The sequence below is a fragment of the Triplophysa rosa genome, linkage group LG2 (genome assembly GCF_024868665.1).
Source record: "Triplophysa rosa linkage group LG2, Trosa_1v2, whole genome shotgun sequence".
NCBI lineage: Eukaryota > Metazoa > Chordata > Actinopteri > Cypriniformes > Nemacheilidae > Triplophysa > Triplophysa rosa.
The window spans coordinates 18731855-18749684 of record NC_079891.1 but is presented as its reverse complement, the minus strand read 5'-3'; the positions used below and the strand labels follow the sequence as shown (position 1 = coordinate 18749684).

Genomic DNA, 17830 nt, shown 5'->3' with positions numbered 1-17830 from the left:
TTTTTCTTCTACTGAGCACGTCAAGACCTGTGTACAAATGGCTACAATCAAAAATTAGGCACTTTTTTAAAAAACATTGTATTTATATAGACTTTAATAATATTGACGTCTGCTATATATTTTTTATCTATCATTATACTATTTAACATCTCTTTTACAATACTTAAAATTTTGTGGTGGAGGAAAAAAACGAGTATCATTGGCTCCTGGTTGGCAGTCACCGTTGCAGTGGCCCTTCATGACTGGCTGAAGGACACGACCGTCTCAGTGTTCTCTTGCAAAAATGTTGAATTGTCTTTTGGCACACGTTACATGTTTATGTTTTTTTTTTTTATTGAACCAATGAAAACAAATGAGAGTACTCTAAATGTTGTTATGAGGCAAGGGCATTTACTGTAAGTCTCCACTGCTGAGGGATTTGGGCAATCGCATCATTTTTCAAAACACATCAGGTGCACACACAGACCAACACTCACGCAGGAAGGACAGGCGCTGACTGGTCCTCCATCTTATTTCTGATTGCAGGAACACATTAACAATCTGCAAAAACACATAGAAAAACAGATGGTTCAGCATCCTTAAAAAAATCCCAATGGTAAGGGCTGTAAAAGGAACCACTTCATGTTAAAAATACAATGTCTATGTTAAATATCATAGACACATTTCACATCTTTCACATCGAATCATTACAAATAAATAATCTATGAGACTGATGTGGACTGCTAATCAAACGTGGAGTGGCTCAGTAACCAGACTCAAAATAAAATTCTGTCATCATTTACTCACCCTCTTGTCATTTCAAACCTTCTTATACAGAACACAAAAGAAGATATTTTGAAGAATGTTGGTAGCCGAACAACTGCGGTAGCCATTGACTTGCATTGGTTTTGTGTCCATACAATAGAAGTGAATGGGTCCCGCCATTGTTCAGTTTCCAACATTTTTTTAAATATCTTGTTTTATGTGAATAAAAGTTTGAACTATTCCTTTAAATCATTTAATATATTTACACAGTAATACATTGTTACAATATATTGATTAATACACTTTTCATGTATTTAAATAGCACTTGATTCCAATATATGGAAATGTATCGTTTAATATATTGCATTATATTATCCAGAATATAGGAGGATAGTCTTCAATTTCGAACATTAAAGGACAATTTATTTGATCACTTTTCCAGACATTGTTTTTTTTGGCTAATGTCACAACTGATGTTAAAAAGCTCAAGGTAGCCTTCATAAATTGAATAATCTAACGATGAAAAGAATTTACGTTCGGGGACACGTTGAAGGTCAATGGGGACAGCATATTGCCTACCATACTACAGTCACACTCTAATACTCTCAGTCACAATGTTATAACAAGCAACATACCAGAGGATAACATAGTCACACAGGCACCAAACTACTTTCAGTTTAGTCTACTGTACAGACAGAAGGCAGCAGGAGAAGATTCAGATATGCACACACACACGCGAACACACACACACACACACGTCTGGTTTACTATCTCCGTGGGGACAGTCCATAGGCGTAATGTTTTTTATACTGTACAAACTGTATATTTTATCCCCTACCCCTAAACCTAAAGATCATAGAAAACATTTAGCATTTTTAGATTTTTAAAAACTATTGTTCTGTACAATTTATAAGCTTTTTTGCCCATGGGGAACATGGAACACACGAGTCCCCATGTGTTGGTGTGCATTCAGGTTTAGGTCCACGCCAGGATATAAAAACATGTCCACACATACACACACACACACAACCAGTGAAACACATACACAGCGAAATATCACAAGAATTACACTAAATAGACAGCAATAATAAGAGTGCCATTAAAAACAAATCATCATTTACAAGATCTTTCTCAGTTTACTCAAGAGCGTCTCTGTCTTTATTTTCCTGTGTTATTGCTCTGCTGAACAGGTCTCATGAGATTATTGCATGTCTGTCTAGACCTGCTTTTTTTAACCGAAGCTTTTTTTGCACTTTTACTCGGAGACATGTTTAAGAAACAAAGTACTCTATTTTTGTCCTTTCACTGTCGGTATCGCTGTGTGCGCGTTTACACAAACATGCTGTCATATTGCATGTGCCGTCCCACACACGCACAAAGATGGCTGTCTATACGCAGATAAAGGCCAGACGCGGTCACAGTCAAAGATTTAGCAGTATGTGAACAGCCTCCACTCTAGTCAGAAGCACCTCACACACAATTAACACACACTGCAAATGCACCACACACAGTGCACACACTGCAAACATTCCACCATGTGTGAAAGTGCGAGTATACTCACACACACCGCAAATATTCCACCCTGTGTGAGTGTGTGTGTTTGTTTGTGTGTGAACGCCCACTGGATATAAATACCAGGGTCATTCTCAGGAAACTGTGCCATTTGTGCCTGACAAAAATGTATGTTTTATAGTTTTGTAACCACTTCTGAAATATGGGATTTTCAATGGTTGATTCTATTGCCCCGATACATCCCTGCGACATTGCAACCGAACATCTTGTGATGGCTACTGGTGGCTGATTGATTTATGTGGACTGATGCTGGACATTAAACCTACTCACATACAATGACAACACAATACTTGTGAGCTATGACATGGATAACTAAAACAAAATCACAAATATTGCTTTCCTACTCTCCATCCTGAACTGTGCATTCTAACAAACTAATATCGCCATTACTAGAGAGAGAAACAGAATGTGACAGAGAAACAGACAGAAAGCGAAGAATTTGTGTGTATGTGCTCTTGGAAAGAAAGAGACTGTCTTTGTGTTTGTGTGCCTTTGTAGGTGTGTGAAGGGAAAAACTGAGATAGGGAATGTTGTACAGATCTGTGAGAGAGGGCTTGCCAAACAGAGTGTGGCTTACGTTTGAAGGGCCGAGGGAGAGAAAAAGGGTCTTTGAGTTTGTGTGTGCAATGGCTCACGGAATTATGAGGCAATTATATTTTGGTTAGATTTGCCTATCTACAGCATTTACACTGCAAAGAAGCCACAACTAACTGCACTATAGACATTTACTGTATGTCACGCAGAGGTTTAAGACTTTGGCTACAGACTTGCTATACACCACTGTGCACAGGTCTGTGCCCACAGCTTTACATTACTGTATGTCTGAAGTGCCATTCACATCCTTTACATCAAATTAATCCTCTCCAACAACACACACATTTTTTTACAGAATTTTCACATATTTTTGAAATGCAGTAAAAAAATTACATTCTGGTATAAAATAACATGAAAAAACGTGTCTACATTTTATTATACATAAATGTTTTTGTATGGTTTTTCTGGTGTCCCAGCTGGAATATTAGCTTGTTTACAGTTTAATTTTTACATAGCAGGTTTGTACAGTGTGGGGACTTTCTATAGACATAATGACTCTTATACAGTACAAACTGTACCTATAAATTTGGTCTCCCCAAACAAACATCAGCCATCTAAACACATACATTTTAAAGGAATAGTTCAACCCAAAATGAAACCTCTTGTCATTTCAAACCTGTATCACTTTCTATCTTCTTCCAAACAAAAAAGAAGATATTTTGAAAAATAATTGTAAACAAAAACCGTTGGATCCCATTCACTTTTTCAATATTTTGGGGTGAACTATCCCTTTAATGTTCTCCCTCTCTTCCTTTACAGTAGCCACCAAACAATACCTTTACCCACTCCAGCTCTGAGTGTGTACATGTGTGCGTAACAGTATGTGTGTGTGAATGCTTTGTTAACAGCAGACAGATCAATTGGCTCTGCTTTCCGTACACCCACTTGAGTTCACCATAATCTCTCTGCAGACAAGCACCTACCCACACAAACACATCCATATGCATACACTCTCGAAAACCTATATTCTTTCTCCCAGACACCCAAATATTTTAAATATACATATATTTATTTATATGTATATATGTATATGTACACAATCTAGTAATTGTGCAGTTAATTTTCATATTGTAATTTCAGAAAGTTTTGGAATATTCTTCCTCTCCCAAAATACTGTCACTACCGAAACACAAGAATATATAATTTAATAAAAGGGATTATATTTACATATTAAGATTTTGTTTAAATCTACATTTTTTATATATTTTTTGCTATTTAAAAAAAAATCACATGTAAATCAATAACAGTTACAATTTTAACAATATTTCAAGTGTAATTTATGAGATTTGTTGTATTTTGAATCCAATCTTTCTTTGTAAAAGGCATAGAATTGATCATACTGGTTTCAAAGTTAAGGATTCATTAGCTTTTAAATACATTGAACCAAACACTATCATAACATCTTAGTTGATCATTTAATATACTTTATTTTTGACAAAACATCCCATGTTTCGGTCGTGACACACACATTTTCAGTAGTGATTGTAATGTTTTGGTAGTGATCACAATATTTAATTTGCACAGCTGAATCAGACTTTCAACATTTTATGTTAATACGAAAAACTAACTATGTTGCACATACGCAGCCAGCACAATAGCAGACACACATCGTACAGTAGATATATAATAGAAAACCTACAGCTCACATACTATATCACTACTAAAACATACTAAAACACTAATGATTTGCATAACTGTACAGAGTTTTGTTTATTTCCCCAAATAAAGGATTAAGTGTTCCTTTTTCTCACTACCGAAACTATTTTTGTCGCTACCGAAACAATGATACCCACAGTTATACGGTCGTGTCTTTCGGTCGTGACTGTTTTGGTAGTGACAATTTTTGAATACTTTTGAGCCTAGCTCAAAGATGCTAATTAGCACATGGTTAGCAAGCACAGTTCTGAACAGATGTACACACATTAAAACTAAATTTTATGGAATAACGCCCAAACAAGTTTGCTTAATTGCAGAAAAAAGATGTTTGGTAGTGACATTCCTTAGTTACACACAGATTTTCAGACTCTTAACACACATTTACTTCACAAAAAGACAGATAAACTCACCATGTAGCTTATTAGAGAGAGGGACACAGTAATGATTCTTGATCCAAAATGTAGGGGTGTTGCTAAAATCAGTCTCACTGTTTCGGTAGTGACATGAAAACCCGTGGATTTTTATTTAAATCATTTAAAAATTAAACATAAAATAAATAATTTTTTGAACTTCACTTATATACACAAATATATATTTAAAAACAACAATGGAAAAAAATGCTAAACATTTTTTCATATAATTTTCATAAATTGAAATTTAGGGGTTTGGGTTCGGGACACCCATCTCCCAATTAAAAGTACCCAATAAACAATTATTTTATAAATATTAAGCTTACTGATATTATAAATATTATTGTGGGTTTCAATAGATAATAGAAAGATCTTAGTAAACAACCAAGATTTTAATACTTTAATGCTTTTTAAATGTGTTTCTACAAATTCTGTAGAATGGCCCATATATACAGTACAGGTATGTTTGAAATATACAGTACTGTGCACCAAAAAAAAAAGGTTTTAAGCCAGTTATTAGCATCTTTTGCTGTAGTGTGTCACTAGTAAATAACAGTTTACATTTTTAAATATTCCTTTTGCCTATATTTGTAATAATAATATTTTTCAATCTATTATTACATAAAGAAAGAGAAAAAACTGAGACAAACTATCCAAAGGAACTGTGGCATTGTCTTCAAGGCATTAGGTAAAACGTACCTGCAAAGCTACAGTGCTGTGAAAAGTTTTGGGCACTTGTGTAAAAATTCTGTGAAGTGGGAATGCTTTAAAAAATAATGTTATGAATCAATTTTATTTATCAATGAACTTCTATTAACTAAATCAAATTAATATTTAGTGTGACCTCACTTTACATTTAAAGCAGCTTTTGTCCTATAGATACACTTGCACATAGTTTTTCAGGTTGCTTTGCAGGTAAGTTTCTTCTAGCGTCTTGGAGACACTGCCACAGTTTTTATTAGATTAAGTTTGTCTCCGTTTTTTTCTTTCTTCAAGTAATAATAGATAGACTTGATGATGGTGAGACCAGATCTCTGTGTGGAGCACCGGCTGTTGTTACATTCTCACTGTATTATTACGAATAATGCCAAAAAGGATGTTTGACAATGTAAACTGATATTTACTACTGACACACTACAGCAAAATATGTAAATTTAAAACCATTTGATTGGGACTTATGCATACATGTATTATATATATATTAGCATGCTGTCATGTTGATATAACATTTAGCAAATATAAGTAAATAGTAAATTAATATAAATAGTAAATAAAAAGTAAAGATATAGTTGAGATGGTTATAAATCCTAGTGTTTGAACAAGGTGCCCTTCCCTACACAACTTTGGTTTAGAAACTAATCTTAATACTTGAATTAATACTTAATACATGAATAGTGTACAATGAATGAACAAAAAATGTGAGTTCAGTGGTTTTTGTAAATGTAACAGAACTAAACATCAAGAGTGTGGTCAAGGCCATTGCCAGAATTCATAAGATCTGGGAAAAATGATGAGGCCCTCATTCACCTGTCACTGTAAAGATTTGTTTATGTGTTTCTCTCAAAACAGAGTTGTACAGTTCTGGCAGAAAACTGCCTTGCCTACGCAGCTGAGTTCCTACCGGGCTGTAATACATTGTCAAATGAGCCTGAAGACTTTAGCTAGTCCAAAAGCTGAAAATTGTAAGGTGAAAAGGTAAGAAGTCATCAAAGCACAACGTTTGGGTCACGTCCTGTCAACCAAGTTGTGGTCAGGTTATGAAAGAAAATTGTAGGTGACATGACTAAATGGAAAGCTTACACCGTCTACACCAGACGCGGTGCGGCGCGATGCGACAAAAGACAATAGAATGCATTAGAACCCATTATAATCTTAAATTCTGTCCACACTGGATGCGGCGCGGTGCAAGCCTTGTGTGTCGTGTCGCGTGGTTCGGGTCCGGTGTAGACACAGTGTTAGGTGATGCAGTCTTTGATTTGCTGGTTCAAATATTTAAATAATATACAAATAATAACATATTTAATACATAAATATTTAGACATTTTAATCAAACAGCTGGGAAGGCAGTAGTGAATAAAACTACAGAAGAAGCAGGTGGTTAAAATCTTCTCAACTGTCACTCAGAATTTTACACCTTTGCTGACCTCGACCCTAAAAACTGTGTGTGTGTGATACTGTCAACGACATGAAGAGGACGGGAAGTGAATATTTAGCTGAAAGAGTCAGAGAGAGAAAGAAGGACAAGCAGGGGGGAGAAAAGGAACAACACTCTCATTAGTATCACTAAGGAAACGAAACGAAGTCTTCCTTTGACGTAGGGAAAATCAAAAGTCCAAAAATAAGCATCAAAGCATTGAACCTTTTCACTTCAACTACAAAAGCATGAGTGATACAGGTTTTTCTGCCATAGAAACATTTTTAACTGTCCTTTAAAGCTCTTTCTATAAAATGTTGATAGTATAGCTGTCAACAAAGAACCATGTAGTCCATTTGTGTTATATTTCAAATCTTCTAAAGTAATATGATTGTGTGTGAAACTACCACTATATTTTTACTAAATAATGTTTTGCTTCCTTTGTATGCATACAAAACATTCTCACATTTATTATAAACACAAAAGGAGAGACAGAGTGAAAGGTAAATAACAAATATTCAGTAAATAATTCATTCTGAACTACTTTTATTGTGTTTTTAACACGTTCCACAGACAAAAACCATACTGGTTTTAAGTGAAACTCATATGACATGTTTTTAAAAAAGACACTTTTGAGTTTCCATGTGATACAAATGAATTGACACTATGCAAACACAGTCTCATGGGAATTCATCACTATTTTAGCCTATAAAGGTGGCTAATTCACATGAATTCATACGATCTTATTCATACTTTGCTTTCGTCCCAGTAACATTAGGTTTAGGGGTGGGGTTAGGGGAAGGGCTTCGGTATAGCCTTTTCCTAATAATCATAAATTTTTGTATGGTGGACAATCCTAAACTAAACCTAAATCCTATGAGATGTCTTACTGGGATGAGTTACACAAAGGCTGACTTAGATTTGTGTTTTCTCCATTTTTTTATTGATATTAATCCCAAATGGGAATGTAAGGAATCACTACAAAAAACAGACACGCACACTGGTGTGAGTAAAGACCCTCTTTCAGGTCCACTATAAAGGAATGTATTCTCCTCTGGGCTGCTGATGGGTCGGCTAGATTACAGCTCCTATGACCCACGGCAACCTGCTCGTCTAGACAGCTCTGGGTCGGAGCAGATTCCCTCCCTAGCACCACTGTGGTGACTGAGTTTGTATGAGGTAAAGCCGTCAGAGCGTCACTTTGAGTCACACAATACCTGCATTGACGTTTAATTCCTTGTCTATCTCTTTTAATCTATCTTTCCTCCTCCATCTAGTCTAAGCTTTACTGTCTTTCAGAGGCCAAATACTCTCTAGTCCATCTTTTTTTCCCTCTGGTGTCATCTATCTTTCAAACACTAAATCATTTCTTTGTCTTTCATGCAATGTCTTGTACAATTTACAGCCCTTGTTTTTTAACACACATACTCTCTTTCTCTCTTGATGGTAAGCAGTTTAAAGCAACATTTTGTAGTTTTTCGACCTTAAAATTATTTCTCTAAAATTATTTCAGTGGTAGAACAACTCTTAACCGGACAAATTCTACTGCTGCTGCTACCTGAGCGGATACAACCACACTGTAAACTCTGTATTCGGGTTGGGACACATGGGGGAACCCGTGAGCAAATGTTCCATAGTGTTGTTTTAAAAGAAGGTTTTTGGGATGCTTATCAAGAGTAGCACAGAACTACATTGTACAGTCAAGGATTATACCTTGACATTTTTTTACAATTTTGAACGAGGCCAAATTTTTGTTCAATAAATGCAACGCGTGTAAGTTATGCAAAATCACACATTTATTGTGATTGCAACATCAAGAAAAAACGGTCATAATTCTGCAGAGTACAAAAGAAGATATTTTGAAGAATGTTGGTAACCAAACAATGGTGGTACCTATAGACACGCATACAATAGAAGTGAATGGGTACCGCCATTGTTCTGTAACCAACATACTGTTCATACAAAATATCTTAAAGAAAGCCATACAGCTTTGAAATGACAAGAGGGTGAGCAAATTATGACATCATTTTTAGTTTTGGGTGAACTATCCCTTTAAAGTTGAAAAAACTAATACTACTTAAAACACCTAAAATAAATTATAAACAGTACCTTCACAACCACCCTCAATAACAAACTGCTATTGTGTTGCAAATACAACAGCATAATGTACCGCAAAATAATGCAAAATTCTATATAAAAATCACAGAACTGCAAAATTATGGCCTTTTTATAAAACACCTCCTTCACCTGTCACTGTTTAAAAAAAACAGATAATCCCACCCCAGACTCAGACAGCCAATGTTACTGTCACATTTAATCAGAGCAATGTTGGACAAACTGCAGAGAGGCAGTTTATACTTTTTAGGAAAATAAACCTATGAATAACTTGGTTGTTCAGTATAGAACATTTTTGGAGAAATACAAATCAGCTGCGTTCTGAACATCTCAAATTTGAGCTTCTTGGACAACACTAATCCTTAAACTTGCCATAGCTATGAGCAAACTGAGCAACTCGCCCGTTTTGAGACTATACACTATATGCATCAGCTCTATGGCCACTTGCATGCCAAAGTGTGTTCAATAAATTTCATATAGTAAAGAATACTTTCCATAATATCAATTCCTAGCTCAAACAAAATGAATAAGCAAAACAAGTTTGACAAATAAAATCTCTCAGAGTATGTAGTACAGGTAATAAAATGAGATATAGAAGGTCAAGATGAAAGACGCTCAGGAAATAAAGGAGAAAAAGAAAGAGCAAGCAGGCGAGAGATGTGTTGCACCAAAGCCACATTCAGGAACGTTTTCAGCAAGACTGAAGTTGAATAGCCATAATTATCTACAATCACAGCGAGTTAAATATATAGGCCTATGTGGATACAGGGCTCCTCAGAGGTATCCCTTATAAACACTTAGAGACCACAAGTATGCTATACTCTATCCCCACACATCACAGACATTCATTCTCTTTACAGTACCATGTAGGGCTGCACAATTAATCGAAAAACTAATCGAGATTACGATTACAGGTCCAACGATTATGTAATCGTTAAAAACTGCGATTACAACTTTCCATTCATGCTTATTTTCTGTGCATGTCAGCAGGTTTGTTGCACGTTAGAAGCAGCAGCAAATTTAACAGCCTATCATGAATATGTAGGCGTGGCCTTAACAACAACCAGACAGTTTATTTTCTATGCGGTTGTGAGCGGATTCTCTAAATGCATGTTGAAGGGTGTTAGTTCACACTAAACATGTGTGCTGATAAAAGAACATCGCATGACTTGTCAAGTACTGGGCAGATGCAAGAATTAGTACCAAAACGAAAAGCATCATCTGTGGTATGGAATTATTTTGGATTTACTAGCAATGACGTCGAATAGGAAGTAATATTGTGAAAGCATACCGTTATGTCGAAAACTGTTGCTGCACCACTGTCTAACACAACAAACCTGTACAATCACATGAAGTTCAATCACAGAGTGCAATATGAAGAGTGCATTAAATCGATAGAGCAAGCAAGTTCGAGTCGATCGCGACCGACGACACAGACATCTATTACCGAATCATTGCTTAGCGTTTCTCCGTTTCCAGCCGGCTCTCGACAGACACGATTGCTTATCTCATAGCCAAAGACATGACCCCAATTAACACTGTTTGCAGTGCAGGGTTTAAAAAGCTAATAAACACATTGGATAAGAGATATGTCATTACCTCCCGCAACCACTTCTCTCAAGTTGCATTACCTGCACTTTATTCAAAATGCCGGGAAGACGTTGAAATAAATCTGAAAAAAGTGGCGAATTACTCGACAACTACTGATTTATGGTCGAGTAGAACCATGGAACCATATTTGAGCCTATACTATATCAGAAATAAAGTATTTCAGGAACACAGCTTTGTTTTTGGATATTTATTTAAAGAGTATGGCATGCAGTTGTTAAATAAAAAGCAATAATAAAACAAAAAATACAATTAAAATGTTAAGGGCTAATAATCGAAATAAATAATCGCAATTACATTTACAAGGGGAATAATCGACAATTATGATTTTTGTCATAATCGTGCAGCCCTGTAACAAACACAACACACAGGGCCAACAACTAAAATGAAGTGTGGTTAATAATGGAATGTTCTTCATCTTTAAAAAAATGTCTGATCTGTAACAAAAGACAGAGAGGCCCCAAATAACCTTTGAAAAGTATTTTGTCATTATTGTACGCCACTGTAAAGCAGACTCATGTTCAAGTTCAACATGAATATTCATATTAGCAAAACATCATGCTCTTGACTTAAAAATGATATGTGGATATGGGTTATTGTTTCTGGAATAAGGGTAATAACTGTTTAGGAGATGAGGACTCAAAACAAGTTTGCATGGTATTGCTTTAAAAAAATCCAGAAATTAATGTTCAACCAAACAGCCAAATGGCAACAGCAAAAGATTGAACTGGTGTTTATGCTAAGCTCTTACCTTTACTATCCTTCCTGCTGTTTTGGTGGACTCTCATTTCTTCTGACTTGATAAAATCAATGCTGGCATACGTGTTAATGCTGGAGGTGGTGTTTCCTCCTGCTCCACCCAATCCCCCGGACAACCCTCCTCCTACCACGGGAGAGAAAAATGAGTGAAGGCCAGAGGGTCCATCTCCACTGGTTTGAGAGTTCTCCCTACTGACCAAGTCTAAATCAATGTAGTTTAGGCCTTGCTCCAGGGATAAGGGCGAACTCTGGGTACCAGGTAGAGCTGCTGCTCCAGGGCTGGGACACTGTGGAGAGGTTGGCCGACCACTGGCTCGAAGATTACTCTCTAGTCCCTGTTGTCGAGGGGGAGCACCATGTGGTGTTTCAGGAAAAGAAGGGGAAGTAGAGGGCGAGAGGGGAAGAGTTGAAGGGGCCATAAATGTCTCTGAGCGGTGCCTTCTTCTTGCTGATGATTCTGCCCTGACAACTCGAGCTCCCTGATCCACATTTGAAAACGCCTTGGGTGAGGAGAAATTCATGTTACGTTCCTGTTCCATGGAGGAGGGCTGAGGCGTTTGGCCGTGTTTTGGAGACTTTGATGTGTTATCTGCAGCCAATCCAAATTTCATCTCAGTATAGTCTGTGAAAGGAGCAGCAGCCACATCTTCAGATGAGGTTACATTGCTCTTCCTGAGTCCTATTTCTACTTTTTGTTCTATTTTAGAAGCTCTTGTGAGATCCTCTCTGACTTTTTGGGCTGGTTTGAATGAAGAGAGGGGAGTGAGAGAAGAATAGGAGTTACCTAAGTCCATGTTCACATATTCAGAGGATAGAGAAATGGAGGTGGAGAGGAGTGCTGAGAAGCTTCGAGGAAGGTTGGCAGTTGCACCCTTACATGACTGCGATCGGTGATAAGCTTGATTTCCTTGTGCAATGGAGTTTCCTGGGTCAGCTGTATTTCTTTCATTGTTATGGCCTCCTCGCTCACCCTGGTAAACAATGCTCACATACTCTCCAGGGCTCTGGGTTGCAGTTGGCAGCAAAGTCTCCCTGACTCTCGGCAGCGTGTTAGCTTTGGACATATCCACGAAAAAGGACTTGTCTTTTCTTTTTTGCAAGTGACCCTGTTTCTGAATACCTGGTCCACATCTCTGCTGGTGATGGTGCTGGGTTGGGACCTTGGGATGAGGTCCTCCTACCCTGTATCCTGTGACCAACCTACTTGCTTGTCCTATGCCACCTACAGACACAGATAAAGACCTATCTTCAAGGCTTTCGCTGCTAGCTGAACTAGAGGAAAATGAAGATGAGGACAGAGAAAGTTGGCCACCACCACCTGAGCCCACAGGCGTGTCTCCTCCACAAGGGTAACCACTATGTACAGTCTTTCGTCTAGCTTCCCCTCTACCAATACAAACCTTGTCCAAATCTTCTTCAAAACGGGTCGAAAGGGCGGTGTGTTTGTATGAACGTGGCAGAGAAAAATAGGAATAGACCATCTTTGGCTGCAGTGGTTGCTGCTCTGGGTGTGATGGAGGTGTACTGCAAGCTGACCTGGCACTTATAGGTGACATGTTCATATAGTCACTGCCCGCCCGACTCTCCATGCTGCCCCTGCTACCCCAAATGCACCCACTCATGCCATGTAAATCAGGTGAACAACTACTGTTAGGAGACATCATCATATATCCTTCACTGATGGGTAGACGGATGTGCTGAGGGGGTGAAACACTGTTGTTGGGGGTCATGGCCATGTATTCATCTCCACCCTTTGATGCTGCATCTGAACCCGAGACAGAAAATGACAATGAAGCAGGAGCCGTAACACCTGGTAACATAGACATGTAGCCACTGTCAATTGAGGAGTCCTCAGGACCCCCTTTAGTACTAACACCTTTATCTGCTGAAGTTTCCTGCACTAAAGATGTTGTAGCTGAACTCCCTGAGCCCCGGCGTGACGTGAAAGACTCTCTACTTGCACTGTGTGACATCACTGCATAGTTTTCTTCATCCTCCTCTTCTCGGCGGCGAGGGACCAAGTGCTCCTGGGCAATAGTAGGGGGTAAGGAAGCACGCTTGCTAAGCAGCCTGCGCTCAGCCTCACATTCACGATTAGATGATCGACGAAAAACTCTGCGTCCATGAGCACGTTTGTGAGAACCTTCTCGATGTCCCATCAGGATATAACTAGCGCCACCTTCAACAAGGGCAGCAGGAATTCCAGCAGCCAGTAAGGAGTGTTCTCCAGGACTGGAGCCATATTCATCAGAAGAACCATAATCACTGGGTGATCCTGACATGGACACTCTCTGAGGGATTCTAGCATAGGTGCAGATTGGCACTGTTCCAAAGGGAGCTCCACTCAACCCACATTCTGATCCATGGCCAGAGCTAGAAGACAGGCTGGGGGCGGGAGAAGGTGCAGGGTTAGGCGTGTACCGTGCAAGGCTTAGGGTTATTTTGGCTGGAGTGGGTGCTCGTGTGGGTTTAGGTCGCAGGGTTGGAGTAGTTGAGCAGGATGACCCATTGAGACTCGGGCTTGTGCTGAGTGCTGTTGCTCTGCCCCCTCCATCCTCTGTTCGAGCCCCAATACTGGCTGTCCGTGACCTGGAAAATCCTTGCCGTGGAGTTGGAGAGGTGTTGGTGCTATGAGGTACGCCAGGGGTTTCTGTTCTAGCACGTCTGGAAAAACCAACCTGGGAGGGCGGCAGATTTGGATGGTGCCGCCTAGATGGTACACTGATAGGGTTAGAGGCAGTTCCTCCACCACAACTAACACCAACAGTTTGGGATTTGCTTCTTTGACGGAACTCTTCGCTCAGAGCCTTCATGGCCTCAAGCAGGGTCTCATGCATGTTCTGTGCTACCACTGAGTCCTCAACTTGCATCCAGAATTCTCCAGGCCCCGTCATTGCCGAACGACCCACTTCAATGAAAAAGAAGTTCTCTGAGTGGCCGCAGCGTCGCACATTCATTAGCTGGAGGACCACAGCTGCAACATCAGAGTTCAGCTTGACAAAGTTTACTGTTTTGTCTGTCAAGCAAAGTCGGTAGATACCAACTAGATTTCTAGCTTGGCCCAAACCTTTGGGCCACACTTTAACCTGCCAGACCTCCTTAAAAGCAGGGCCTGGGGAAGGCAGTCCACAGTCTCCTCCACTGCCACAGTCATCAGGAGTTTTACCTACAGGTACAATAGAAAAAGGATATAGGTAACTAAATAATAATAATGGAAAAAAAACAGATGATAAGAAAAATTAACAAACTTAACTTTTACCTTAATTTCAGTTATTTACATTTTTACAAAATGGAAAAAGATAATTGATCCGAATCTCATTACTCTGTCTGTCACAATGTATCATGGGCATCTCAATCGTGATGCACCCACCCAACATGAAATTTTAAAAATGGTTCAAATAAGACTAGTGAGCTACCAATGAGTGAATCATGACTAAATGTATATTTTTGGATAAACGATAAGCCACACTTACAGTAGCTAAAGAAATATTTCAGATGGAGTAAATAAATCAGTAAAATATAATTGTTGTTAGGCTAATATACATAAAACTAATTACGCAAACAGTGTTTATATTATAAGCTATTGTTCACAATCATGTTTTAAATAAACATTCTTGATTGCATACGATCTTTAAAACAGAGTTCCACAGATTTTAATAACATTTAAATAATAAGTAATTACAACAAATGTCATTGCTGCTTAAGTGACTTTTTGCAGGGTTTATTGGTATTTTGTAGTGCGCTTGTAAATTAAGAGAGAGCCAGTCCGACGCTTTCACCGTAGTAGCGTGAATCGATTACAGCATTTACAGATACACAGCGAATCAGAATGGAGGACCGGTTACTTTCTCATTTGCTCGGCAACATAACGTCTCCATATCATCACATCACTGATGGCCTGCTGTTCAACCCTATGATCGGTTCATTCAGCGGTGATGTGGGGGGCTCATGTTCTACCAAAACACGATGAATAGGGCAAGAGAAGAGCCGTATTCCAAGCGCGCTGCAGCCGCTACTGCTCCCACTAAGTCCCCTCCCCTCCCTGGCAGAAGCGCTATGACAGAAATGTAGGTTACACGCACAAATGTGTAGAAAAACAAAAACAGTCGTACGCGCCGCTGCAGCAGCGCGCGCTGCACAATGCGCCACTCACACACTACGCTATAGTGATAAGAGCATTTATATTAGCAGTGCTATGAATTTAGGCAGCACCTTTCCATAGACAGCCCAATTAAAATACAATGATGAATTAATCCATAGGAAAGACCTTGAACAGCCCTGCGAAAGATACACAGTCACTGACTGTGCCTTTTTAATAACGTGTGCATTCACATTTCCAGGTGTGGTGGTGGGCACATTAAACAGACGGGTGGGGTAGAACGTGCATTTGACTCTACGTTTGCAAATCAGCTCAAAGCCAAGGGGGCTCCCATCAACACGCACGTTGATGGGCAGGTTAAGCAACTACAGCCACCGAGGTTTATGTTGCAGCATATATGTGAAAGACAGATTCGTGACAGATATGTGAATGCATTTCATCCGAGGATAAAATTAGACTTTTCTGACTTACATTTACACTGTAGATCCAGCATGGCCTGGTACCATTCATTTTGGACGTCCTCGGTGTCTGCGGCTATGGCAAAGCTCTCCCCGCGGGTATACAACACTATCATGTACTTGTTCTTTGAATCTGCCCGTTTGTTGATGTTGAAGCAAGAGTCCAGGTTCACCGCTTTCTTTGGGACCGGTGACTTGCTTCGGAATTTCTTCTCGTTTTCATAATATTCGAGTCTGGCCGGGCCCTGCTCCGAGGCAGCCCGGAGAACGAAAAAGCGCCGGTGCATAGATTTCTGCTTGCGGAGATAACCGCTCTTCCGAACGTCCTCATAGCTCTGCTGCTCCATCGCCGCCTGGTTCTCCATTGCTGCGGGTTTTGCTTGTTTATTCCCACCAATGCCTACCTACCCAAAATCAGTGGCGTGTTTTACAATCGTTCATGATAGCAGCAATTCCCTTTCTCTCATCATGCAATCACAATCCCTCGAAGAGAGCCAAAATAGGCGATGTATCTTGTTTTCCTCCCGGTCCAGCTTGTATGGATGTGGTGTGCACCCAGGTTCCACTGACAGGCGTGCACATGCGGCATGCGACGTCTGCACTAGCATATGCTGGTGTATATCATTGCAAGCTTACCAGAATTGTTTACTGTACAGGCTCTACCCCGCACACTCGGATGCCCCCCTCTGCCCACCTCTATAGAACTGATAAACCCATTAATATAATATGGAGTACATTGTCAACATGCGTGGAGACGCAGACTGCATTGCTTTCAGTGTTGTCTGGGGGAATCGTTGAATGTGAGTTAGCATCCTCTTGGTTTAATAAATACAGATTTTTATTCATTAAATTGTCTGTTTGTGGATTTGTATTTGGTCATTGAAATGAGCAGTATGCCAAATTATGTTTTTTAAGAACATTTTATTATTTTAAATACAAAAACAAATACAATTCTGTTTTCGCAGACTTGAATTTTTTAATTATTAAATGCGGAATCCCCTTCTCGGTCATTGGTACGTCTCCTGCGCTAATGCATCCCTCAAAGTGTGCCATTTGCGACATCTGTTGGTCGTCTGTTGCAAATGTTAGAAAATAATGGGTGGTTTCCCGCACAGGGGTTAAAACTAGATTAAATATTCGAGGTGTCTAAACTGAAAACAGCTTGCACTGTCATATCTTAAAATACCAATGTTTTGTCTCATAATGCACACAATGTCTTTTTGTAAGGCATGTTTGTTAAAACTTCTTAAAGGGGTCCCAATTTAACTAATTAGCCTAGTCCTGGTTTAATCTAATCCCTGTTCGGGAAACTGCCCCTCAATGTATTCTTTGATAGTTCTTACCTGTAGCAATAAATATAGTAATTAAGAAAATATCTTTAGTAAAAAGGAATACTATAAAATGAATCAATTTAAAACAAATTATGGATTTTGGTGACAGCTTGTGATTTCATTCTGCAATATGCTAAAATTCATACAACAAGTAATATATATTTAATAGTCTACTACAATATATAATAATTTTTTGATAACCGTGAAATAATTTATACTTCAGCAGGAACATTTTTACCCTGATCAGAGGCTTGGGCAATGGATGACGTGATCACAAGGATGGTGATACTTGTCGTTAAACTAATAAAAATATTATTCAAAAATAATTAAGTTTTAAAGAATGTATTTAA

General features: G+C 38.9%; 1 protein-coding gene across 1 annotated transcript; it reads right to left on the bottom strand.

Annotated features, from left to right (window-relative positions):
- Nucleotides 1-283: 283 nt before the first annotated feature.
- Nucleotides 284-16913, bottom strand: si:ch211-284e13.4 (insulin receptor substrate 1-B). The gene is made up of 3 exons (XM_057326628.1): nt 16163-16913; nt 11585-14758; nt 284-540 (listed from the first exon to the last, which is right to left on the bottom strand). Exons 1-3 carry the CDS (start codon nt 16512-16514, stop codon nt 533-535), a joined length of 3534 nt encoding a protein of 1177 aa, XP_057182611.1. The 5' UTR covers nt 16515-16913; the 3' UTR covers nt 284-532.
- Nucleotides 16914-17830: the final 917 nt, after the last annotated feature.

Excerpts from the sequence above, each read along its gene's own strand:
- si:ch211-284e13.4 (XM_057326628.1), bottom strand. The coding sequence starts at position 16,514 with ATGGAGAACCAGGCGGCGATGGAGCAGCAGAGCTATGAGGACGTTCGG. Across the intron at positions 14,759-16,162 it reads GCTGGATCTACAGTGTAAAT|GTAAAACTCCTGATGACTGT; the intron begins GTAAGTCAGAAA and ends TTGTACCTGTAG.